This window comes from Saccopteryx leptura, chromosome 3 (assembly GCF_036850995.1).
Source record: "Saccopteryx leptura isolate mSacLep1 chromosome 3, mSacLep1_pri_phased_curated, whole genome shotgun sequence".
Taxonomy (NCBI): Eukaryota; Metazoa; Chordata; class Mammalia; order Chiroptera; family Emballonuridae; genus Saccopteryx; species Saccopteryx leptura.
Window position 1 is genome coordinate 50,635,342 of NC_089505.1, and position 26,418 is coordinate 50,661,759.

A 26,418-nucleotide genomic window follows, 5' to 3' on the forward strand; every position below is an offset into this window, starting at 1 on the left:
TGCAGGGTTTTTTTCTGGTGATAAAGTCCCTCAGGTTCTGTGTGTAAAAGTTTTTATTTCTCTTTCATATTTGAAGGATAACTTTAATGAATATGATATTCTTGGCTGGTAATTCCTCTCTTTCAGTACTTTGAATGTTAGGGTCCACTCTCTTCTGGCTTGTAGAGTTTCTACTAAGAAGTCTGATGATAACCTACCTAATGGGCTTTCCTTTATATGTTATGTTCTTCTTTTCCCTAACTGTCTTTAGGATTCTGTCTTTGTCATTGATTTTATTACGATGTGCCTTGGAGTAGGACAGTTTGGGTTGCAGTAACTGGGCATTCAGTTTACTTCTTGGATTTGAGGCTCTCTTTCAATAGGCTTAGGAAATTCTCATCAGTTATTTGTTTGAATAGGCTCTCCATTCCCTTCTCCTTCTCTTCTACCTCTGACATACCCATTATTCTTATATTGCTCTTTCTGATGAGTCAGAAAATTCTTGTAGAGCTCTCTCATGCTCTTTTTTAAATTCATGAGTCTCTCTCCTCTTCTCTCTGTAGCATCTCTGGTTGCCTGTCTTCGATGTCACTGATTCCCTCCTCTAACTGGCTTGTTCCGTTAGTTAAACTTGCTACCTCAGTCTTCAGTTGATGTATTGAGGTCTTCATCTCTGTTTTTAAAGTTTCAGTCTCCGTGGTAAGGTGTTCATTTTGTTCATTAATTTGTTTTCTGAGCTCATTAAGTTGCTTGTTGGTGTCTTTTTGCATCTTGTTGAATATTTTGAGAACCTCAATTTTGAATTCTCTATCATTTAACTCCAAGGTTTACATGTGATTGAGATTTTTTCCTGGAGATTTTTCATTTTCTTTCTGAACTACATCTCTGCCTTGTGTAGCTATGGTATTCGATTTCTTCCTTGATAGCATTTGAGAGTGGTATTGTTAATAACCCTAAAAATAAATAAATCCATACATACATACAATAAAAAAAATTTTAAATTATGACAAGAAATAAAAACCACAGGAAAAAAGATTGAAAGCAAACCAAAAAATCAAAAACAAAACACCACAAAAAATAATAAGAAATATAAATATGAAAGAAAATGAAATTCAAAAGAGAAAAATGAATATGAAGGAAAAGGGGGGGGTGGTAAAGGAAAAATAAATTTTGATTTTGAGAGGTTTCTTCTAGTAGGTGTTGCTGTATTAACAACTTTTAGCTCTGAATTTCCTGAGATGTTGCTCTAGCAATGATGTAGGCAGGCCTCAGTTGCATTGGTGGCTGCGACATGTTGTAAGGGCTTTATGGCTTAAGTTTTCTGGCTTTACAGCTCTAGCAATGGCAGTCTTAGGCTTCTGGGCTCTCCTTCCCACCTCTCAACAGACCTGGGGACCAGAGGAGAAGCACTTCTGTTCTTTAGGGAAGAGCGTGGCTCTGGAAAGCTAGCTGTAGGGTTTGTCTTTGCGACTTTTGGTACCGCGAGGTGAGGGAGGAGGTATCTGGGAGGCTGGGGCTGCACTTTAGCTTTCTCTGTCTCTGCCGAGTGTGGGCTGCAGGCAGACCGCGGGAACACTGGCTATGACCCCGCGCTCTGGCTTTTCTGGTTTATCTCCCTCCTCTGCCCCTCTATCTCACTGCTCTTCCTGGCAGAAGAAGACCCAGTCACTCTTGAGTTTCCCTCTCCATAATGCTGACAAGGTCCAGAGAGTTTCCTCACAAGTCCAGCAGAGAAAACCCAGTCACCCCAGGTTTCTCTCCTCTCCTCTCCAAAGCCCATCGCAAATGCGTTTTATCTTCCGCCCCCCTTTTCATCACCTTTAGTCCATTCAGTGCATGGATCCTTCACTGCGTTATAGATGTTCAATTTGTTGAAATTTCAAGGAGAGATAGCAGTATCTCTCATGCCCCCATTACGCTGATGTCATCGGGTAATAATTTTTAGTCAGTCCTCATTGATGGCTGTTGTTTATGGTATTTACTTATTACAAACAATCCCCCGTGAACATCTCATATATACATCTTTGTTTATTTGTGCCACTATAGCTGTAGGCAGTATTTCTGTAAAGGAAAGTAAGATTAAAGAATATGTACATTTTAAACTTTGATTGATAACTAAATATTTTATTACATTATTGCACCAACCCATACTTTTACCAATAATTTATAAAAGTTTATTTCCCCACACTATCACAAATACTAAGTATTAGACCTAAATTTAGTATGTTCAGAATTATATTGTTTTAAATTGCATTTCTTTAACTGAAAAATAGGTTAAGCATCTTTACATCCATTTTTATTTGGTTTATTTTGAGTTAGATGTACCTTATTTTTCACTCCATAAGATGCATTTTTTCCCCAAAAAAGTGGAGGGGGAAATGCCCATGCGTCTTATGTAGCAAAAAATGCGGTATTTTATTAAATATTTTAACACACCATTTGGTTCAGAATATTTTTTTTCTTATTTTTCTCCTTAAAACCCTAGGTGTGTCTTATGGTCAGGTGTGTCTTACGGAGTGAAAATACGGTATATATACATAGCACACATTTCTAGTGCATTATTCTTATTTTTTTGGATGTTGGTTTGTGAGACCTCTATTAAAGAAATTTGGTCCTCCATCATATGTATTAAAGTTTTTTCTTAGTTTGACTTTTTATTAGTTTATAGATTTTTTCATATATGTAAAGAAGTTTTATTTATTTTTCATGGAATCAAAACAGTCTTTTCTATAATGGCTTTGGTTCTGTATAATGCTTAGAAAGTCTTTCTCATTTAAGAGTAACCCCAAAAAAACCTTCCTTACTTTCATCTAGTATTTTTAACATTACACCATTGTTAAACATGGATTACAGCATGGGCTTTTAAACTTCTTTTTAATCTGAACAACAGGAAGTATATTTTACATCTCAACATATACAAACTGAAACAAAAGTCAGAAATCATTATTTATCCACACTATATGTGACACATTGATATTTCTTTTTCATTTAAGAAAGTACTGGTCCTAGCCTAATAAAATAGCTTCATAGACCACTATCAGTTCACAACCCATAGTTTGAAACACACCAGGTTAAGATTCCAGTTTTATCTCCTTAAAGTTCTTAAAAATTTCTGAATTTATATAAATGTAAGTCTGTGCACCAGAAGTTACCTGAATAGGATACCTAGAGTTTCTGCTTTTAAATAGTTTTTTAAAAACGTTTTCTATTTGAAAATATTGTAAATTTAAGGTACTAACACTTAATTTTAAACAATTTTGATTTAGTGTTTAAGTTGCTTATGTCATGATAGAGTTATTGTTAAGATTGTATATTACTACACCAAAGATGTTACGATAGATTCATTTTTTTAAGCTGCCTAATATCAAGTGTAGACTGAATGCCATCTTAGTTGAATTTTTTATCCTTCAGTCTCTTCTTTTTGGCATCATATAGATATAATTGAAATGTGAAAAAGTGAAATATGGAAAGCCCTCCAACTTCACAGTGAGAGCCAGAAATAGAATTCAGAACTTGAAATCTTGCTATGCTTGTTGTTTTCATTTCCTTATCTGAAATTAGATGAGCTAATATATAATCACAGGAATAAGAGGTCTTAATATATCCACAAAAAGATGTAAAATTCCAAGTTCCTCACAATTATATTCTGAACCATTTATGTTGGGTTGTTTTTTTTTTTTTTTTTTGAAATTCAATCCTCAGGAACAGGATCTGGACTTGGCACATTTCTTTTAAAGGTTCTTGAGGATGAATTCCCAGAAGTATACAGATTTGTGACTTCAATTTATCCTTCTGGTGAGGATGATGTCATAACTTCACCTTATAATAGCATCTTGGCAATGAAGGAACTTAATGAGCATGCAGACTGTGTGTTGCCCATTGACAACCAAGTAAGAAATGACATTGGATGTATGGATATATTGCATATGTACTCATTCCTGTGTTATGCTTATTTGTTTATACAAAACATACTTTACTTTTCAGCTTCCCATCTAAAGAGAAAAAGGAGGTTTAAATTGTTTTTCTTTTGATCTTTACTTCCTGATAGAATGTCATCTATTTCCACTCTTCTTAATAGATTTTCTCTAATATTTTCTCTTAAAAGTCTTTATTTGACATCATTAGCAAAATTGACCTCATGGTGAATTCTGGAAAGTTGGGTACAACTGTAAAGTCAAAGAGTCTGGTTACTTCAAGTGCTGGGTCTTTTAAAAAGCAGCAGGAAAAGCCCTTTGATGCAATGAACAACATTGTGGCAAATTTGCTGCTCAACCTAACAAGGTAATCTTAATGATGGCATACATAAGGACAGTGTAAAAGCTTTGCTGTGCTTTAGATGATGTTTGTAATAGCATTTTTCTAGTTATTCTAAGTTGTTGGAGCTTCTTTTGTTTTTATTTTATATTGTCTAGTGGTTTCAGATATTGGAGTGATAGACCAGAATTTTAATATCTGTGACTCCAAAGGAGCATTTCCTCAGGAAGAGTTCATGGAATATTAATTGATCTTAAAATAATAAAAGGATGAGTGGTAGATACACTTGAGAAACACTTGGTTAAACAAAAGTAAACTTTTTTTTCTTATAGAATGTCTTAGCCTTTAAAGCCAGCTAATATATACCTCATTAGATGATCCAAAATATTTCCTTGATTTTGACCTAAAAAATTACTTTGGCATTATTATATTCCGAATTATAGAGCTTATTAGACTTCTGAGGAATTTAGTAGATTACAGAATAAATCATTATAACTCAATCTAAAGCCTGTTTTAAGAAGATATTTTTATATATGTAATGAGCAACTATAATAATTATTTGGTTATATTTCAGATAAACCAGAAATAAGAATTGCTATAGATGTTGTGTTATATATTTTAATTATCTTTATACATCATGTTCATGATAGTATTACTAATACAAAGCGAAAAAAGTATATATTCTCTACTGAAGAACAGGGTATGAAAGAATTTAAGGAAATGCTGGCTGAATAAATCAAGCTACATTTAAAGTGTATAATTTTTAAATTAAATTTTTTCCATGCTTTAATGTTAATTTTTTTTAGCTCTGCAAGATTTGAAGGATCCCTTAATATGGACCTTAATGAAATCAGCATGAATTTGGTTCCTTTTCCTCGACTGCACTATCTCGTGTCCAGCCTGACCCCTCTGTATACATTGGCAGATGTTAACATTCCTCCTCGAAGGTGAGCTGCAGTAACTTTATTCCAGTTGAGAACTTGAGTTACCTTTTTAAAAAATATTTTTAAGAGAAAAGTTTATAATAACTATTTCTTCATACCATTTTGTTTGTGAGAAGTTGGTTGATAGCCATTTTTCCATTATATGAGTGCTTTCTTATTTAGAAGTCATTGTTTTAAAAATGTATTAAACTATTTGAAATTAAATGTAATAACTAAATTTTTATGCTTACAAAAATTAATAAAGATATAAGATTTAAGAGCTTTGAAGTTTGACATGCTTAAGTCTGAATCTTAATTTGCTCACTTACCGGTAGAAAATTTGCCACTACTTTTATTTTAGTTTTCCTCATCTATAAAAATGAGTCAGAGGACCCATCATACGTCTGTTGGGTGTATTAAGTAACAAGTGTTAGTTCTATACCGAGTTTATTTTTATCAGATAAATACAATAAACACAGATGTGTATGTTTTTGATATTTCATACTTCTAATGTAATAAAGGTAAGTATCCCAATAATTATAAATACCTGCTTACTAGTTTTTATATTTTATAACTAAAGATAAATCAAGAATGAGTTTGACTACTTGTTGTCTAGCAATTACTAACCCTTTCTGGGTTTCCTTGATTCCATAAAATGCCAGGAAGCACATACACACCAGCATTTTTTAGTACAATAGCAGAAGATTCATGAATCCCCTAAAGCTCACCATCTCTTAAGGCAGTCCTCTTCTTGCTGTAGGAGAATTAGGATAGAATATAGGCTCCATTAGAATAAGAAGCTTTTTGTTGATGTTCACTGCTTGGTCTCTTGCACATAGAATCACGCCTGGCTCATAGTGGGCACTTGATAAATGTCTGTTGAGTGAATAGGCAGCAGAGTGTGATTTCTGTAGCTCTTCCCAGAGTTTCTGCAGATTCACCATGCAGAGCTGTGGCTTGAGTTAGCTAAGGAACCTAATCACATTTGTATTGAATTAAGTGGTCATATTAAGAAGAACCTATAGGTTTGTATATTGTTAAATGTAAATTTTGTCAGTAACCTTTGTCTTTCTCTCTTTAACTAAAGAATTAAAGAATAAAATTAAAAGACTATTCATTTAAAAGTCTCCCTTTTCAGGAACACTATTGGAGTTTCATCTTTTTTCTTTTTTTTTTTTTGTATTTTTCCAAAATTGGAAACAGGGAGGCAGTCAGACAAACTCCCACATGCGCCCGACCGGGATCCACCCGGCATGCCCACCAGGGGGCGATGCTCTGCCCCTCCGGGGTGTTGCTCTGTTGCAACCAGAGCCATTCTAGCGCTGAGGCAGAGGCCATGGAGCCATCCTCAGCGCCCGGGCCAACTTTACTCCAGTGGAGCCTTGACTGCGGGAGGGGAAGAGAGAGACAGAGAGGAAGGAGAGGGGGAGGGGTGGAGAAGCAGATGGGTGCTTCTCCTGTGTGCCCTGGCCGGGAATTGAACCCGGGACTCTTGCACGCCAGGCTGACGCTCTACCATTGAGCCAACCGGCCAGGGCCTAGAGTTTCATCTTTTATTGTGAGAATATAACATTGTCCTTTAACAGTTTCCACTTGATTATTTCTAACTAATTTATGTCATATACTGCTCAAAAAACTTAGAGGATATTTCAAAATGAATATTAAGCTATAAAATATCCACTAATTTTTGTGAGCAGTGTATTTTACAGAGACAAAGTAATCTCTTAATGTTGTAGGCTTTTAATTCATTTTGATAGTTATGATATTATGAAGTAATTAAGCATAGTGAAATAAGTAATAATGACACGTTTCTAGTACTCCTTAGAACTCACTCATGATATTTTGTAGCTACCTGGAACCACCAGTTTATTGCAGAAGCTTGTTATAAAAAAAATTATATATGATTGCCTTTGTTATTGTATTCCAGAAAAAATTGCTTTGAGAAAATTATAGCAGAAATTTATAATATAATTTTATAGTTATACATAGAAGAAAAATAATATTTTGTATAAAGTGACTTACTGTTCTAGGTTGGATCAGATGTTTTCAGATGCCTTTAGTAAAGATCACCAGCTAATTCGGGCCGACCCTAAGCATAGCCTCTACCTCGCCTGTGCGCTCATGGTTAGAGGAAATGTCCAGATTTCAGATCTTCGCAGAAATATTGAAAGGTTTGATTTAATTTTTTCAAGATAATTTGTAATGTGTATTGCTTGTGACAGTGTGTTTGAGCCTTAATATTCTCAAATGTGAAATAAGAATAATAGTACAAACTTGTTATTTACAAGTACTAAATGATATGAGATGCTTTATTTCCTGAAAGTGTTCAGAAATTTTAACTATTGATATTATTATGATGTTTAGTATTACCACTACACTGCTTCTAAGTTTATGTTTTACTATTTGACAGTCTATTTTTAGGAAAACTGCTCTGTTGAATTACAAAATAAACTATAATACCTTCATTTTATTCATCACCAGATTTCTAATGTTAAGAAATATGTTTCTTGCTTTTTGATTCACCATCCCAACTAATCAAATGTCCTCCTACTAAATATCCCTTAGTTCACTAAATATCCCTCAGGCTATACCAAAGTACTGCTCATAGTAAAAAAAAATAGATAACTTACATTATAAACTAAATGGTTCCATGTCAGGTTTAACTAATGTGGTCTGCTATAATATGACAGACATTTTTAGTACCTTGATTTTTGGGGGGGGGGGGGTTTCAGTGCACATGTAAGAGAGACAGAGAGACAGAAAGGGAGAGAGATGAGAAGCATCAACCCATAGCTGCTTCACTTTAGTTGTTCACTGATTGCTTCTCATACATGCCTTTACCCAAGGGCTCAAGCAGAGCCAGTGACCCCAGGGTTTCAAACCTGGGACCTCAGCGTCCCAGTGGTGACTGTGCCACCACTAGTTGGGCTAGAACCTTAATTTTTACATTGAGTTTTTGTATCGCAGATTAAAACCTTCTCTACAGTTTGTCTCCTGGAATCAAGAAGGGTGGAAGACCAGCCTGTGTTCAGTCCCTCCTGTGGGCCATTACCATTCATTATTAGCTTTAGCAAATAACACATGTGTGAAGCCTACCTTCGTGGAACTGAGAGAGAGATTCACAAGGCTCTACAAGAAAAAGGTAATTAGCAGTACACCTTTGTAACTATATGTGTTTATTTTGGCTATTTAAACTGTATTCCCAAGAATACTATTACAAACCAGGGTGATACTGTCTGCTCTATCCATTGTACTGATTATAACCAAAGAGGAGAGGCTTACTCAGACTATCTAAATGAGAAATCTCATGAGTTTATAGGATTTGAGTTCTCATTTCTCTTGTAAATCTGCATGAACTATCATTTTAATAAAGAATGTTTATGTTTACTTATAGGATAATTGAATATATTACATTTTCTGAAAACAATCAACCTGATTCAGCCTTTTTATTCACAGGCTCATCTTCATCACTACCTGCAGATTGAAGGGATGGAGGAAAGCTGCTTCTCAGAAGCCGTGTCGTCCCTGTCGGCACTCATACGGGAGTATGACGAGCTGGACGCTGCGAGGAGCGTGCCAGTGGAGGACTTGCCCAGGCTGAGCGTAGCTGTGTAACACAGACCCCGAAATGCTGCTACACGGTCCTGATTTCACACTGCCTTTTGTCCTCTTACCTTTCTGTTTCAGATTTTTTTTTTTTACGGAGACAGACAGAGAGTCAGAGAGAGGGATAGATAGGGAGAGACAGACAGGAACAGAGAGAGAGGAGAAGCATCAATCATTAGTTTTTTGTTGCGACACCTTAGTTGTTCATTGATTGCTTTCTCATATGTGCCTTGACCGTGGGGCTACAGCAGACCGAGTAACCCCTTGCTTGAGCCAGCGACCTTGGGTCCAAGCTGGTGAGCTTTGCTCAAACCAGATGAGCCCGTGCTCAAGCTGGCAACCTCGGGGTCTCGAACCTGGGTCTTCCACATCCCAGTCCGACGCTCTATCCACTGCTCCACCACCTGGTCAGGCTCAGAATTTTTGTGATTCAGAAAGCCCAGTGTTTTTCAGATTAGGAAGTATCTTAGTCTGAAAGAGTGGTTCCATTTAATTACCATTTGTTGACAATACCAGTGTGTGTGTGGAATTAGTAAAGCCCTTAACTACAAACATTTGTCTTCAGAAATTTTTCTTTTTCAAAAATTGAGAGAATGGAGTTCTTCAGCATTTTACTTTATTTATAATCTCATAGGCATTTTCATAGTGTGAATCATATCTTCAATAAAAATCTTGTACAGATATATTTTTATATTTATAATTTATGTTTTCATATTCTATTTAAATTCTTCTGATTCTTTAAAAATATGTACAGGGAGTTGAAGACCACAATATAAATATTTCTGTGTAATATCCACTAACTTACAACTTTTGAGGTTTTTTTCTTCTTTGGGTAACCTTGTTTGCACTCAAAAGAATCAAAACTTACATTTATTTTAACATTTGTATTAAATTATATTAGTATAATGCTTTTTTATCAAACTCATTGCTTTTATAATAATAAATGTCCATATTTCTAAACAGTGTTACTTGTTATCACTGTTTTGCTTGTCACCACTTATACAAACAAACATTACAAAACTTGATTATCTTCTTCCAAACTTTATGGTAAATGGCTATTAGAGTCTAATGAAAGTATCCCAGTTACTATACTGTCTAGTTTTAGTCTTTAGCATTTATTTATCTTTAATCACAATTTATATTTCAAATCCATATGTAGACTTATCGTTTCAGGAAGTAATTTTTAGGAACAAATTATTTTCAAGCTGAAATAATTTGTTGTGTGCTTTTTTTAAGTTCCTTTCATTTTCAAAGTGCAGATACTGTTCTTGGTCTTTTCTTGGAAATTTTGTTTTTTATAGTATTTGGTATAAAAACTTTAATTAACAATTGTCAACAGTAGCCAATGAAATTCTATTTTCTTCTTCCCAAAGAAGAAATCTCAATAAACTGAAACTCAGGATAAGGCCATGGAAATTATAAATATAGTTACAGTTTAACCTTATTCCTATTTAAGAATCAATCTGGAATCTTGCTTATCCTATAGTGATTATAATCTGAATGGAACCTCAGCTACATTGTCAAAGTACAAATAAAGTTTTAAATTTTAATGTGTTTTTTACAGATCTTCAACAAAGTATGCCAGATTATTTTATAGAATAAGATGCTTTCTTATAAATTGTGTACTTTTTCCATTATATATGAAAAATGTAGGTAGAACAAAGTATCTGTGTATACAGAACAAAGTATCTGTATAATTATAAGATACATTTTAAAGTAAGTTCAATTTAAAGGTTTTAAAATTTTACATATATTTGTAGCAGAACCTTTTTAAAAGCTCCTAATGCTTAAATACAGTCATTTGAGAATAGCTAAGCGTTCTTACTATTTTTAAACCAATAAGGTAGTTTTGCCACCTTTTTAAAACCATTCTAACTTTTTAATGTAATGACATGATTGACTAACCTTAAGTTTCCCCCCACATGCTTGGCTTTAGAGAATCTTGAGCTCAGAAAATATATCTCCTGGATCTCTACAGTTTCTCTGACATACACAGGATGTGATCCACAGCATCTTCCATTTAAATGACCCTTCATTTGGGCAATCAAATTGAATGGTAATCATTTTAGACTTATTAGGAACGCAGCATCTCTTATCCAAGCATACTCCACAGAAAGTGGGTTTATAACTCTGAGTGCTTGAACATCCAGAAAACATGAATTTTTCAGCTTTGAAGGGCTGGAAAGTAGGCTGGCACGTTTTTCCTTTGGGGATCTAAAAAGATACATAACATTATGAAGTCATTCTTTAAATTTGATTACAATAGTTTAGAAAAGTGATACTAAATAGAACGTTTTAGAACACAAACAGTTGTAATTTTCAGGACATTAATAGTTGCTATGTAGTAACTTCTGGCACTTTCTTTTCTACCTTTCAAATCCCCTCTCTCCAGAGGCCTACTTCCTGTTCTTGCTCCATCATGTTGTAGAACCCACTCCCCAATGATTTTTGCTATCTACTTTTTCCTAGTTCCACAATAAATGAAAATTTCTCTGTATCAAGAGTTATGTCTTATTAAATGTTTATTTACCTACAAATTAGCAAATCCCCTTCCGCAGCTCAACCAGTATTGAGTAGATGAATAGGTGAATAAATAACTTCATCTCTTTAAAATTGAGTTAAGTTCTAATAGGGAATAACTTGAGAATGAGAAGAGTTTTGTAGAATTTCTAAAATTTACCTTGAGCCAGTACTCTTGTATAGTTCTAGGAGTAGGACCAACTATAGAAACATCAGTCTTAAGAGTATTTTATCATCATCTTTTGGCCAGTTTACTATTAAGCATAGAGCATTTTTGAAATGGTGTGATTTCCCCTTCAAGGTGATGAATAACTAGCATCAGAACTTGTCTGATGTCTATGTCTGTTTTCATAATTCTGTAACAACCAAAATCTTTAACCCATTGTTTTGACTTGACTGCATAAAATTAATATAGAAAAAAAGAATCTAAAAAGGATCTACTCTTAAAAAGCAACATACATGGTAGGGTACCATGGCAATTCAGGCTGATCATGACCCTCACTCTTAAGCTGTTAGAGTATCTAACATTAATATTACCTGACTGCTTGGTAAAATTTTCCCCACAAAGGGCAGTTGGAGCAATATCTGCTTTCCTCTGAGATAGTTTGACTTTCATAGTGAAAATAAGGTGATTTTTATTTTTATGAGCACCAAACACCATCCTTCCCTTCAAAACACACATACATGCACATATACTTCTCAGGAATCTCTTCACATTGAAGTATAATGAAGTTAAATCTAGTTAAACTTTACCTTTACTGTCTTTAATATATTACTGTCACAAGGCTGAATATAACATAGTCTTTTCTCTTTTCTCATTTGACAGTTGTTATTTTCATTGGTTATCCTATTAGAAATTCCCATCCCACATGTTCTGGAGCAAGGAGTCCACTTTGTTGCTTGCACAAGACATTTTCTTTTCCAAATAAGTGGGAGTTTCCTATAAACTAAAATAAAGCGGGGATAGTACATGTGTATATATATATATGTACTTATGGAGATAGATAATTTTTAATCATTATTTTTAAGCTAATAATAGTTAATAGAGCTGAACCTTTATTTTTATATAGTGTAACTCAATAAAATATGCTTATGATCTAATTCATCATTCACTTCCCAGATTACTTTTAATCAAGTGTTACAGGCAAATTTCTTAGGAGGAATAAAATTCTTTATTTTGAATTGATTGATTGATTAGTCAATTGATTTGAGGGGGAGAGAGAAACATTGATCTTTTGTTCTACTTATTTATACATTCATTGGTTGACTCTTGTATGTGCCCTGACCAGAGATTGAATCCGCAATCTTGGCATATTGGGACAACCTAACCAACTGAGCTACCCAGCCAGGGCTAAGAGTATAATTTCTTATCTTTGGAAAACTGAAGAAATATATCCATTTGCTTCTTTCTGCTTAGTCATCCGATGAGTACTACAGCTTATGTTCTGATGGATATCTGCCTTTTCTCGGATTCTTGCCTCATGCTTGATATTTCTAACAGATATTGAAATAGACATTAGTAGGATTAGGGAATTAAAATGTCAATCAGAACAATGTGATTTTAATGTTAAATTTCATGATACATTAAAATCTAAAATATAAAAGTTATATTTGAAAATTAAACTATCAGCAAAACCAGTTCTTTTTCCTCCACTTGTTTTACTCTAATCTTTTAGAAAATATTGAATACATTACACTGAACTAATCTAAATACTCATATGCTGAGTCATGGCAAATGTGTCATCTGTTTTATTTATTCAGCCAACATTCCCTGTGGTATCAGGCCCATGGTATTCTCTCCATCAGCTAGCCACTTCAAATCACAGGAAGATAGGGAGAAGGAATGGGTTGATGGCTTTATGGATGGGTAGTTGTGTGGGTAGATAGATGGAGCCCTCTCCACTGCTTGCTCCTTGGGAGAAACAAAGAAGGGGAAGGAGGTGAATAATGAGAATATAAAGAAAATATAAAGAGGGAACAATATTCTATTTCCTTGTAAGTCCATTGGGAACTTCTTGTTCTGCTCATGAATCTGGCCCTTGGTTTATCCTAAGCAAATATAGATTGGTTTATTGTCTCAAAGCATTTCCTGAAGGTTAATAAGCATCCTAAAATGGATGCTTGGGGAATAAGGTCGTGATGTGAGTTTGCAGTTGAACATGCAAAATTCTGGCTACGTTACTTACTTCAAAATGTCAATTTAAAACCTGAAAAAGAGCCCCCCCCAAAAAGTGCCTCTTGATAGGAAATACCAGTCACTTTGAAGTATATGCTCTGTGAATAATACTTTGATGCCATTTTTGGTGTTATTACAATAGGGTCTTGCAATTGCACATAGAACAGACAGAGGAGCAGAAACATGAAAGTACCTGGAAGGTAGACAACAGTTTAAAGACCCCAGTGCAGGAAGCAGATTAAAAGCCTGGCACACATCTGCAATAAATAAGGGTAGGTTACATTACTGCGTTACCAATAGCCCCACTTAAAGTTAAGCAGTTCAGGGTTTGCTTAACATTTATTAAAAAGCAAGAAAACCAGAAGAGATTTTTAAAGTAAAAGTTTAATGTTCAGTGAGCAGTGAGAAAAGCATGAGGACATTATGCGATTGCATGCTTCATACTGATCAAGCAAGCTAGATTCTAACCATAAACCACCTGGGATTAACTATGTATATAAATTACTATCATAACTATGTATATCTTACAGTATATATTTGTCACTATTTAATTTTAAAAGCTAAACTCCTGTTTGGGCCCATAAATATTGTTTCACAATTAAGCAGAAGAGAGAGATTAGACTGAACACATATTTCCTTTGAAATATATTGAGATCCAACCCTCAATTACCAGAGAGATTTCCTCATTTTTTTGTTTGTTTTGTTTTTCGTGTGTGTGTGTGTGTGTGTGTGTGTGTGTGTGTGTGTGTGTATGTTTGTGTGTCTCAAAGCACTAAGCACTAAGAATGACGGTCTCACACCTGGAACCAGGTTTCAAGTGAATCCATTGAAGCTGCTCTCACTCTACAAATGAGACCATCTTGAACTACATCCAAAGGTCTGTCTTGTGGCAAAGGCTGCTCTAGTATTCTCTCTTACCAGAGAGGTTCTAAGAAATTATATTGAGTCACTCAGATCCAATGTGGAAAACCAACTGTTCTAGTACACTCTGGACAAAAGAATAATTTGGCTTATAATTTCAGAAGTTTTAGAGCATTAGGGTCATGCTGTTAGCTGAATAACTATATGTATGGTAAATGCAAATTCACTACAGTCTATTGTTTTTTAAATTAACTGTCACAATTGGAATTTGCAAGAATGTTTTTTTCATATAGTAAGTCTCTAAATTTCGAAACCTCATTTTTTCTGATTAGAGTTGCTTTTATTAAATATCCACATAATATAAGTGAACTTAGGAGTTTTAGCATAAATGTTCTGTATTTCTTTGGTACCTTTCATTCACTAAGCTCTAAACTTTGTGAAAAAGACACTGATTACTGGATGAAAACACAGATGTGAGTAATAACCAGTCATCAGTTTCGCACTTTTTAAGACCTTCCTTATGTGTTTCCTCTGCTGGCATTTTCGAATCTCCTGTCCCCAAAATACCCTGGCACTCAAATAAGTTGCTGACTTCAAGCAGACCAGAATACAAAGTCTATGAACACACTAACACTAAATGGCCAGGTGTTCCAACAAGAAGTAATCTCAGTACGTGTTTTTGACTACACATATAACCAGGTAACCTATTCAAGAATGCCTGAGTGTGTGTTTATTTAAAGAGAGGTTGATAATTAAAGGATAATTTTATATCAATAGTTGTCTATTTTTAGAAATAATATTTATAAGTTCAAAACATGTCCTCAAATAGTTTTAATCAGTAGCCTTCCATTTCTTTGACCATACAGAAAAGTTGTCTTTGAAAACTTTTGTAACTGGATGGTTTATACTTATTGCCCAATGACATAACAGTACTAATAAAAGTTTCTCCAGGAGACATGAACAACATGTGGTCAATTTTCCTAAGACAAGGTTGAGTGGGAACAAGCAGAGTAAGAGTTGTCCTGACCTAGGAGAGCTTTTAAAAATTGGAATATTTTACTGGAAAAATCGAAAACATTAAAAAGTTTCCTTCTCAAACACATAGAATGTACATGTTGGAAGCAGAGACTGGGTAAAACATCACACTCAAACTAACTCTCACACTGACCACCAGTCAGTAAGGGCTTACTGAGTATCTACTGTGCATAAAAACAGCATGAAGTGAAACCACAGGAAGTCATACATGAAAAATCGTTCTACTTATGAGCACCTGGCATTGTTTTATAGGTTGCCGAGAGCTGCTGTTGTAATGGTCCCAGGCCACAGTTTGATCGGTCGGACTTCTTTCCACCTTTAGCCCCAGAGCAGTGACTGTCCGCCAGCTTTGGTATGAACAACGGTGTGCATCCAATGGCACCGCTCACACAGAGGCAGCTAAACAGGGGACTGGGCTGAAACACTTGGCCATTATGATAATGTACCCTGTTGAACTCGCATCCCACAGCTACCAGGTCTGAAAAGAGAAAAAAACAAAATCGCCAAAGAAGTCATACTGATCGCAGACCTTCCATTATAAACCCCAGAGGAAGTAGCTTGTATCTTCCCCCCCACCACCACCCACTCCTGTTGTGTCCCCAGCTGCTAGTCACTAGGTGTTTGTTAGATTAATGAAATAACTTGCCCAGCACTGTTTGGAAGAAAGCGCTGTCCTGAATGCCAGAGTCTGATAGGTCATGTTTTCCCTCCTGGGAGTCAAATGCATACCAGATACTGTGCTAGGTGTTTTGGGTTTTATGTCATTATTTTCATTTCCTCCTCCTAGCAAGTCCATAAGATAGGAAGCATGTGTGATGTAACTGAGGCACAGAGAAGTTAAATAATAAGTATCATCAAGGTCACCCAGCCGATAAAGCCCAGAATTTGAACGCAAACCCTACATCTTTACCAATACCATAGATTGTTGACAGGGCATCAAACTTTCTGACTTGAACGGCTCTCCATATGGACCCAACTCCAACAATATGTTCTCACTCCTCGCTCACAACCACGTTTCTGGCAGTAATCTGCCTTCCCACTTGGGCTTTTCTACAAAGTGACTAAACTGCCCAGCTAACATGAGTATTTATTTCTCTTCCCTAAGAAATTTTATTTCTTAATCCCAAGTCAGCCAACCTCTGGAATTACTGTCAAGATGTAGGTTTAGATGGCCGCAATCAGACTCCAGAGCTAAGACCCATAGAGCGGAGGGTCAGGTTATAAAGTGGAGTGCCCTACCTTCCTTTTTCAGAAATCTGCTTTAGTAAAAAGGACAGTAACTTGATAATTAGTTGGGACGGCTGAGATTAAAGCAGTATGTCTGAATACTAGATATACATCCTTACATTCTAAGCCAGATTACTTTTTAGTTATAAAAAAGGCTGAATTCAGATTGCTTTTGACCTTTTTTTTTTTTTTTTTAGGTGAGAGGAGGATAGATAATGATACAGACTCCCTCATGTGTCCTAAACGAGATCCACCCAGCACTCCTGTCTGGGGCCAATGCTCGAGTATCATGCTATTTTTAGTGCCCGAGGCTGACACTCAGACCAACCAAGCTATTCTCAATGCCCAGGGCTATACTTGAACCAATTGAGCCACTAGCTGTGGGAGGAGAAGAAGGAGAGAAAGGGGAGGGGAGGAGAAGCAGATGGTCACTTCTTCTGTGTGCCCTGACCAGGAATGAAACCCAGGATGTCCATACGCCGGGCCTACATTCTATCCACTGAGCCACTGGCCAGGGTCGCTTTTGACAATGTTAACAAAAGCTGTTATTTTATAGCACTTGAAGAAATCAGACTCTATTTACATAATTTCTAGTATTTTAATCATTAAAAGCAATTACCTGAGAAGAACTGCAAGATCACTTCAATATAATAAACACAACAGGTTTCTAAATATGTATAAACATCTGCTAGTTTCACCTGGTATCTAACATGACAAAGCCAGTCCCGTTGGTGCGTGAAAACTAAAGCCACATCTTATAGTTAGCCAAACTAAGCTGGTTATTCCAAATGCGCAGTGGCAATAAAACTGTCCTGTCTAGACTCAACCTTTTCCAGTAGGTCCAGAAGAAGACACTTACACGCGCACACTCCGGTCTCGTACCTAGGTCTGTCTGCTGAGTAGTCACAATACAGCCCTTTGTGTGGGTCGCAGAGGTCAACTTCATTGCAGAAGTCCCCTGGTTGCTTGGCACAGATTTTACAGCATCCGCAGCCATCCCTCACCAAGCTCACTCCAGGAGGGCAGCTGGGCTTCTGAGGGCATATACAGGGCCAGTGGCAAAACTGTTGATGACGATGCACTTCGGAGACCTCTCCAGGCGTCCCTTTGGGTGTCCTGTCTAACGGCCCAGTGCCCTGTGCGCTGCAGCACAGCTTCATCTGATAATAAAGGTGATGTTAGAAATAATTCCTCAAACTAACTTCAGAGGTTGTATAGAAATAGATTTCTCCCAAATTGGTAGAATAGTGTTGTGATTTATAATATCTATCAGTATTTGACACAGTCACTATCACCTTAAACTTTTTTTTTTAAGTTGGCTTTTTTTTTTCTTTTTTTTTTTTTTTTTTTACAGAGACAGAGAGAGAGTTAGAGAGAGGGATAGACAGGGACAGACAGACAGGAATGGAGAGAGATGAGAAGCATCAATCATTAGTTTTTCATTGCGCATTGCAACACCTTAGTTGTTCATTGATTGCTTTCTCATATGTGCCTTGACCGCGGGCCTTCAGCAGACCGAGTAACCCCTTGCTGGAGCCAGCGACCTTGGGTTCAAGCTGGTGGGCTTTTCCTCAAACCAGATGAGCCCGCGCTCAAGCTGGCGACCTCGGGGTCTCGAACCCGGGTCCTCTGCATCCCAGTCTGATGCTCTATCCACTGCACCACCGCCTGGTCAGGCACCTTAAACTTTTCTTCACTCAGCTCCCAACACATCACTTTCTCATCCCTCCTTTCTCACCGATTGGTCCTTGTCAGTCTCCTCTGCTGGTTTCTTCTCGTCTTCTTCATTTGTAAACATTAGAGTCCCAGCTGTTAAGACCTCTAAAGTATCTTCCCTCACTCTATCTCATATCTCCCACCCAGACCTCTCTTCTGAACTCAGACTCAAACTGCCTCCTTAACAGATCTCCACTTAGATATCTGATAAGTCTAGCAAGCTTAACATGACCCAAAACAAGCTCCCCATTTCCCCTTCCAATCTACTCTTCCATGCACGTTTCTCTTTGAGCAAAGGCCAATTTCATTTTTCCAAAATACCTTGGAATCAGGTCATTCTTGAAGTCAGATATATTCTGTTGGTTATATCTTTAAAATATTCCCACTCCAATTATTTCTTAATAGCCCCGCTGCTACCATAGTGATCCAAGACACCATTATTTTTCACTTAGAGGATTATAAAAGTCTTAAAAGTTCTCTTTGCTTCCCCATTTGTCCTCTGTATTCTCCACCCAGAAGAATGGTCCTTTTTTTTTAAGGCAAAAATAATTAAGTGGAATTAAGTCAAACTAAAAAGCTCTATACAGCAAAGGAAATCATCAATAAATGAAAGGGCAACTTACATAATGGGAAAAAATATTTGCAAACTATGTATCTAATAGGGGGTTAATATCCAAACTATATCAGGAGTTCATACAACTCAATGGCAAAAAATAATAAGTCAAATATAAAATGGGCAAAGGACATGAATATACATTTCTACAAAGAACACATACCAATGTCCATCAATATATGAAAGGGTGTTCAACATCAACATCACTAATTATCAGGGAAATGCAAATCAAAGCCATACCAAGTTATCACCTCACACCTGTTAGGATAACTGTTACTTAAAATAAAAAAGGGTAAGTGTTGGTAAGTGTGTGAAAAATAGAGAATCCTAGTACACTGTTGCTGGAAATGTAAATTGTTGCAGCCATTATGGAAAACAATATGATAGTTCCTCAAAATTTAAATAAATTACCATGTAATCCAGCAATTTCACTCTGGGTATTTATTCAAAGGAATAGAAATCAGAATCTCAAAGAGAGACCTGTACTCTGTACTCCCACAGTGACTGCAGGATTATTCACAATGGCCAAGATATGGAAACAACCTAAATGTCCACTCACGTGTGAACAGATAAAGAAAATGTGGTATATGCATACAACACAACATTATTCAGCCTTAAAAAAGAAGGAAATCCTGCCATTTGCCACATCAGGGTGGACCTAAAGGACATTATCTAAGGTACACACAGAAAGACAAATAGTGTAAGTCTCACTTATATGTGGAGTCTAAAGTAGTCACACTCAGAAGTGGAGAGTAGAATAGTGGTTGCCAGCACCTGTGGCGGGGGGGGGGGGGCGTGGAGCAAATGGGGAGGTGATGGTCAGAGGGTACGAAGTTTTGGTTATGCAAGATAAATAAGTTCTGAGGCTCTACACAGCATAGTGCCTGTGACTGTACTCTGCTGTATACTTAAAGTTTGCTAAGAGAGATCTTATGATCCATGTTCTTACCACACATAAAATTAATATTAAAGGGGGCAGGGGGAGACTTTAGGAGGTGATGGGTATGTTTATGGCCTTGATGGTAGCGATGGTTTTGCAGGTATATACTTATCTCCAAAATCATTAAGTTGTATACATTAAATATGTACATCTTTTGAAATGTCAGTCATGCCTCAACTGTGTCACTCCTTTCTTGCGGCTTCCCATTTCAATGTAAACACATAACTACCCTCCAGGCCCTGCAGCCTCTTGACCCCACTCCCTACCTTACTTTGCCCAGGACCACCCACCCCCTCGCTCACTTCTCTCCAGCCACACTGGCCTCCTTGTTCCTTGACTACTCCAGTCGGTTCTTCCCCAGGTTTATCTGTGGCGCACTCTTCCACTTCCGTTAGGTCTATGTTCACATTCATCAGAGAGGCCCTTCTGGACCACCCTTCATGAAATAGCATCCTACCCCAGCCCTTTCCCCAGACACTGCTGACTACGGACTTTATCACCTGCATATTTTACCTGTTCATGTTCTGAGCCACACACCAGCAAGAATTTGAGCTTCTTGGGGCAAGCTCTTTGCCTAATGTCTGTCTTGTTGCCTGTAATAAATATTTATTGAGTGAAAGAACAGGGTGCTGCCTATGTGCCAAGTGCCTTACATGTTTATATCATTTAACCTTTACAACAACAGGGTGAAGTAGTGAAACACGCAACCATGTGATAAGCACAATAATGGTCCCCTCAAAGATGTTTATGTCCTAATCCAAGAGGAGAGGCTTAGAGTCAAATGCCTTAGGTGGGACAAGGGAAGGGCCAGAGACTTGATGAACATGAGCCTAGCTGAGAGGCCACTGAGCCTGGCAAGGAGTCCCTGGTGACCACGCTGAACCGATGCAAAACTGAGAAGTAGGCACTCACTGCCTCTAGCCTCACTATTTCTACTCCCTCCTCCACTTTTCTATTTTCTTTTCCTTTTTCTTGGTTTTCATGACACAGGCCCTTCCAGTACTATCTCTACCTCTCAACATACTTTCTTAATCTCATTTGCAGGCTTTTGTTACTATGAATTTGACTTTTTAGACTTTTTGGTGTTTCATGACCTTAACGTATTGTTTTCCTCACTCTGCACACTGTCTCTTGGCAATCTCATCCATCCCCTTGCCCTCAATTTCCACCCTATGCAGGCTTCAAAACTAAATTTCCATCCAGGACTTCTCCACTGAGGTCTAGACCCATAAAGCTGACTGCCTACTGATGTGTCTACTAAAATGTCATACAGGAAAAACACGTCCCAAAAGGCATCATCCCCTGCCCCACACCCAAACAGCTTCTCCCAAGTGTAGAGTTAGGAAGCTAGAAGTCATCCAGGTCATCTTACTCTCCCTCACCTCCCATAGCCCTTCAATGATTAATCCTGTTTACTGTCCTCATATCCCTAAACCTAGCCACTCTTCCTCCATTTTTACTGCTACTAAGTACCATTACAGTATGTTCCTAACTGGTCTTCCTCCCTCAAGAATAACTTCTCAAACAAATCTGCCATATCACTGCTAGAGAGAACTCTTTAAAAAACATATCTGCTTTTACTATTCCTCTCCCAAAAGCCCATCAGTGGTTCCCCACTGCCTACAGTATACAGTCTAAACTTGTGGGAACAATCCCTAAAGCCCTGTCTATGCTGGTTCATGCCTCTGTCTCTAGCCTTAGCTCTCAGTGCACTCTCCTGCTATGCCTTGCAGTTTAACAGGTGCACTACGTCGGTTTTCTCCTGCATGGTTCTCTTCATGTTGCTCCTTCTAATGACATGCCCTCTCCTAAAACTGTCTACCTGGGGATACCTGTTTATCTTGCCAATCTTGAAGCTTTTCTATATGATCCCTGAGGTCACAAGGTAACATCGTTGAAAAACAAGGATAAAGAGAAAATCGTGAAAGCAGCATGAGAGAAGGAAAGGTTTATATACAAAAAATATAAGAGGAAGGAGAGACCAAGATGTCCTTCAGTAGGATAAACATTGGTACATCCAGACAATGGAATATTATTCAGTACCAAAAAGAAACGAGCTATCAAGCCATGAAAAAAAAAAAACATGCATATTATTAAGTAGAAGAAGCCAATCTGAAAATTCTACAGACTCTATGATTCCAACTCAATGACATTCTAGTCTGACCAGTGGTGGCACAGTGGATAGAGTGTCAACCTGGGACACTGAGGACCGAGGTTCAAAATCCCAAGGTCTCTGGCTTGAGCACGGGCTCATATGACTTAAGCACAGGCTCACCAGCTTCAGTGTGGGGTCGCTGGCTTGAGTGTGGAATCATCAACATACTCCCAAGTTTGCTGGCTTGAGCCCAAAGTCACTGGCTTGAGCAATGGGTCACTGGCTTGGCTTGAGCTCTATAGTCAAGGCACATATAAGAAATCAATGAAAAACTAAAGTGATGCAACTACAAGTTGATGTTTCTCATCTCTCTCCCTTCCTCTCTTTCTATCTCTCAAATAAATAAATAACATTCTGGAAAGGGCAAAATTATGGAGACAGTAAAAATATCAGTGGTTGCCAGAGGTTGAAACAAGGAGTAAACAGGTGGAGCACAGAGGATTGGGGTGGAGGAGGGAAAATACTCTGCATGACACTGTAAGTGTACATACATGTCATTATACATTTAACCAAACCCACAGAACGCGCACCAAAAGTGAACCCTGAATAAACTGTGGACTTTAGGTAGTGATGTGTCCGTGTAGTTTCATCAGTTGTAACAAATGTACCACTCTGGTGGGGGGAATGTGGATAGCGGGAGAGGCTATGGGTGTGTGAAGGTGGGGGTATAAGTGAAATCCCTGTACCTTCCTATCAAATTTGCTGTGATCTTAGAACTGTTGTAAAATAATTGTCCTTAAAAAAAAAAAAGAAAATAGAGAGGAGGAGAAAAACAAAATGCCCAGAGACAATTCTGAAAGGAAAAAGAATGCCACCCTGAAATTCTATCTCCAGTGAAACCATCTTTCAAAAATGAAGATAAATAAAAAATAAAATAAAGATAAAATCAGAGACACTTTCAGATAAACAAAAAATGAGGAATCTTTGCTAACATGCCTACCTTGCAAGAAATACTAAAGGAAGACCTTCAGTCTGAAAGGAAATTACAATAGATCATAATTCAGAAATATAGGGGAAACGAGTGCCATAAATGACAAATTTGTGGGTAAGTGGAAAGAATTATGTGTTGTTTCACTTTTCTTCAGGCACTTATTTTTTTCAAAATCAAAACAACAAAAAATCATCAGACGGGTGCAATAAAAAGTGAGAGTATTGACAACAAAGCTGAGCTTTCACGTAGCTCTGTGATCTCAGACCACTTCCCAGCAGATATTTGATCTTTGAGCCTCAGTCCTCTTTTGTAAAACTGGAATAATAACTACTTTACAAAATTATTTTCAGGCTCAAGATAATGACTTAAGTTCTTAGCACAGTGGTGGGGATATATGATATGTTCAATAAATAGTAGGTATTATCAGAGCCTTCAAAAATTTATAATGGCAAAATTAAGCAAAATAATACTTCCTTGTTGCTCTGTAACAGCTTTTCACGTTTTGTTTTGTTTTTTATTTTGGGCACATCTCTCTGTGTTGTAGCTTTCAATCCACAGTAATGGTGGGACTTTTCTCAAGAACAATGGAATAAGAGCTAGGCATTTCAATCAATTCCGGGGGAAAGTGTGCCTCTACTCCAGTGGTTCTCAAAGTGTGCATCAGGGTCCACTGGTGCGCCCTCGAAGATTTCCAGGTGCACCTTATGGTATTCCAGAGAAATATGTGCCTGTTGGGAACCAAAAAAGCAACAGAGTTTTTGGAGTTTAGATTTTTGGGGGACAGAGGTGTGGGGAATTGCCTATAAGCTGACAGTCTGCTCAACCCCCCACCTCACTTGCCTGATTAGGTTGCAAAAGGCTGTTAAGCTGTGGTGCTGGATTGTTTACACTACCCCCCCATGTTCCCCGGAAAGACTGGAGGCAAGTTTCTTCTATCCTTTGTTTGGTGTAAAATTAAGATGATATGTATGGTGGGGGTTTTCTGTACTCAACACAATTAAGAGTAAAATGAGGGGAATTCTTCAATGTATTGATGAGGAAATGAGAGTTTGCCTTTCAAATATATGCCCAAACACTGAAGAAATCACTAGGACACATCAGGCTCATGTTTCTCATAAACACAAGAATAAAAAAACTTAACACATTCATACCACGACCTGCCAAATTTCCTAAATCTTACTAAGAATGTATCTATATATATAAAAAGATAACTTTTTGTCATTTTTTAACCCCTCTTTTTTACGAATTCTAAAAAGCATAACTCAAAAAATGTAATATAAAAATGTTTTTAACATCAGAATAAATTTAATTTTGTTGTATTTATTTTGCTTAATTACCATAAAAGCACACTTGGACTTTATATTTTTTCTTTAATGTTTGACTTAATTATAACATATTTCTCAGAAATTTGTATATAGTGCGCCTACAATTATTTGTAGGATTTTAAATGCGCCCCGACATCAAAAAGTTTGAGAACCATTGCTCTACACAATAGTACCATTTAGTAGGCTGCATCACTGAGATTCTTGCTGTGATGCTTTTAAGTTCTTAAATCTTTCCCTGTATAGCAATTTGAATCCCTTGTTTTCTAAGATACATCTACTACTTACCACCCCAATCAAGTGTTAACTCACAGACATGTCTATGTTTGCTAAAGCACCAGGTTTCAAAAGCTCTGGCTTCTATGCAAGCAATAACCTTCACCATGCAAATAAATCCACAAGCAATTCATCCTGTTTTAATCCTCTTATTAAAAAAAAACAACACTAAGGCAATGAATCGGTCATAGTAAATTGAACTTCCCTTTGGTCTGTTGCTTGAAATATTTTAAAGTCTCCATGGACTGACTCCCTTTCATGAAAAGTGAGACACACATGGGTTGAGAAAAGACAAAGTCATAGAATGTAGTCAAAATATAAATGTTCCAAAATGCTCCTTTCAAAGAAGAACAGGCTCAACCGAAAAAAAGTGGTCAAAGTCATTTTTTCTGCAGTGGCTCATTGCACATTTTGCACACAACTGTGGAATTGAGCCCCAACCCGGAGCCCACATGAATAAGCCCTGCTCACCCCCCACCCCCCACCATGCAGGGCAGGGAGGCCACTTCGAAATATGTGCCGTGGGTTATACTCCAATAAAAATATATGCATTACTAAAATTTTGGAGCTGTTCAAACATATCAAAAGTCAGACTGAGTGCCACTACCTGAAAAGGAGAAATGTTTTTCCATTTCTCTCCTGAAGCTAATAAACTGAAACAGAACTTTATTTGGAGAGGAAAATGGCTCCCTATTTCTCATGAAGTCGTTCCACAAGGACTTTACCACCTCCTCCCACCCGCCACCCCCCATCTTCTTCTTTTCCATTTTTGACTTAAAAAAAAAAGAGCTGTTGTAGTCTCCCGAAGGGAAGGAGGAAGGAGCGAGAACTGACCTGTGGCAGAGCAGCGAGGAGAGAGGTGACGAGGAGGAGCCCCTGCATGTCCCCAGGACCAGGCATGTCCCCAGGATCAGGCGCACAGCAATAGCAGGCGCCCTCGGGCTGGCCTCACAAAGCTCCCCTGTGTCCTCGGCAGAAGAACGCCTCCACCTCCCCGCCACTGACTCGGTGCTCAGACTCTGAGACTCTGCTTTCGCTTTCACACATCTGTTTCAATAACCTGTTTACTTTCACGCGACTCTTCTCCTGTTTACCTCCGAGGTGTCCTGGAGTGTGCCATGAGGGTGTGAGCGCTTTCCTCCCGGGACCAAGCGGTGACTTGACTTTGAGTAAAGGTTCTACCTTGTTCCTAAAGCTCAGAGTCCGCGTGTGGGCAAGCGGTGAGATGAGCTGCGTCCACCTTCCTCACCCTCAGCGCCTGGGGTGGGCTGTGCCCTGCCCGGCCCTCCCTGTGCCGCCTAGCTTCCCCCCTGGCCTCACGCACAGCACTCCACCCGCAGGCTGCTCTGGCTTCCCCTTCACGTCAGCAACAGGTTTCCACAGGCCTTTCCTGGCTCCTCCAGCTTCTGCTTCTCACTCTGACGCCCCCACCTCCCATCCAGTACCCTCGCCTTACCTCTTCCACAGCACGGTTCTCTACCGGGGGCGTTGTAATTGGGAAAAATGGAGCTGGAAAGGGACGTGGTGGCTGGGGGCACCTACAATACCAACCTGATAGAAACCGCTTTCTGTGGTCACAGCCCCATGACGGATGGGAGTAAAGTTAGCCCCCACTCTTTTAGGGTAAAGATAAAACAATTATGCTAGGGGCAATCATTCATTTAACAAATTAAGGTTTTTTTTTTAAAGTATTATAGATTTGTACTCCTTCTCCTAATTCTCACCTCCACGATGTGCGGCCACCCCCACCCCTCCTGTGTTGGGCCATTTGTGACCTTTCCTATCCCACTCGGTCTTTGTTCATGTATCTTGATGAGAACCTGTGACAGAGGCTTTGTGTTTTCGTGGATCACGTGTTTGGTCCACCTTCCCGCCGCCCTCGTA

The 26,418-nt window shown here is 37.9% G+C and overlaps 2 protein-coding genes across 4 annotated transcripts in view; one reads left to right on the plus strand and one right to left on the minus strand.

Annotated features, from left to right (window-relative positions):
* The window catches only part of TUBE1 (tubulin epsilon 1), a 22,409-nt gene extending 13,638 nt beyond the window's left edge, over window positions 1-8,771 (plus strand). For both annotated transcript variants that reach the window (XM_066373435.1, XM_066373436.1), the window contains 6 exons: window positions 3,682-3,869; window positions 4,085-4,260; window positions 5,040-5,180; window positions 7,187-7,327; window positions 8,124-8,298; window positions 8,613-8,771. In XM_066373435.1, the coding sequence (XP_066229532.1) occupies window positions 3,682-3,869; window positions 4,085-4,260; window positions 5,040-5,180; window positions 7,187-7,327; window positions 8,124-8,298; window positions 8,613-8,771 (980 nt within the window). The remainder of the gene's footprint in view (window positions 1-3,681; window positions 3,870-4,084; window positions 4,261-5,039; window positions 5,181-7,186; window positions 7,328-8,123; window positions 8,299-8,612) is intronic.
* Window positions 8,684-25,861, minus strand: CCN6 (cellular communication network factor 6). 2 transcript variants are annotated; one of them, XM_066373437.1, is made up of 6 exons: window positions 25,369-25,861; window positions 17,441-17,741; window positions 15,590-15,832; window positions 12,036-12,229; window positions 10,668-10,976; window positions 8,684-8,834 (listed from the first exon to the last, which is right to left on the minus strand). In XM_066373437.1, the coding sequence occupies exons 1-5, from the start codon at window positions 25,432-25,434 to the stop codon at window positions 10,695-10,697; spliced, it is 1,086 nt and encodes a 361-aa protein (XP_066229534.1). In that variant the 5' UTR covers window positions 25,435-25,861; the 3' UTR covers window positions 8,684-8,834; window positions 10,668-10,694. The 2 variants fall into 2 exon arrangements, with proteins under 2 accessions (XP_066229534.1, XP_066229535.1); XM_066373438.1 differs by lacking the exon at window positions 8,684-8,834 and having other exon boundaries at window positions 10,695-10,976; window positions 25,629-25,861.
* Between the last annotated feature and the right edge of the window lie 557 nt (window positions 25,862-26,418).

Bases quoted from the DNA above. Each gene is read 5' to 3' on its own strand.
- CCN6 (XM_066373437.1), bottom strand. From the start codon at position 25,434: ATGCCTGGTCCTGGGGACATGCAGGGGCTCCTCCTCGTCACCTCTCTC. The intron at 17,742-25,368 runs GTCAGTTCTCGC...CTTTATTATCAG, and splicing joins TCCTCGCTGCTCTGCCACAG to ATGAAGCTGTGCTGCAGCGC. The intron at 15,833-17,440 runs GTAAGTGTCTTC...TTCTCTTTTCAG, and splicing joins CGAGACCGGAGTGTGCGCGT to ACCTGGTAGCTGTGGGATGC.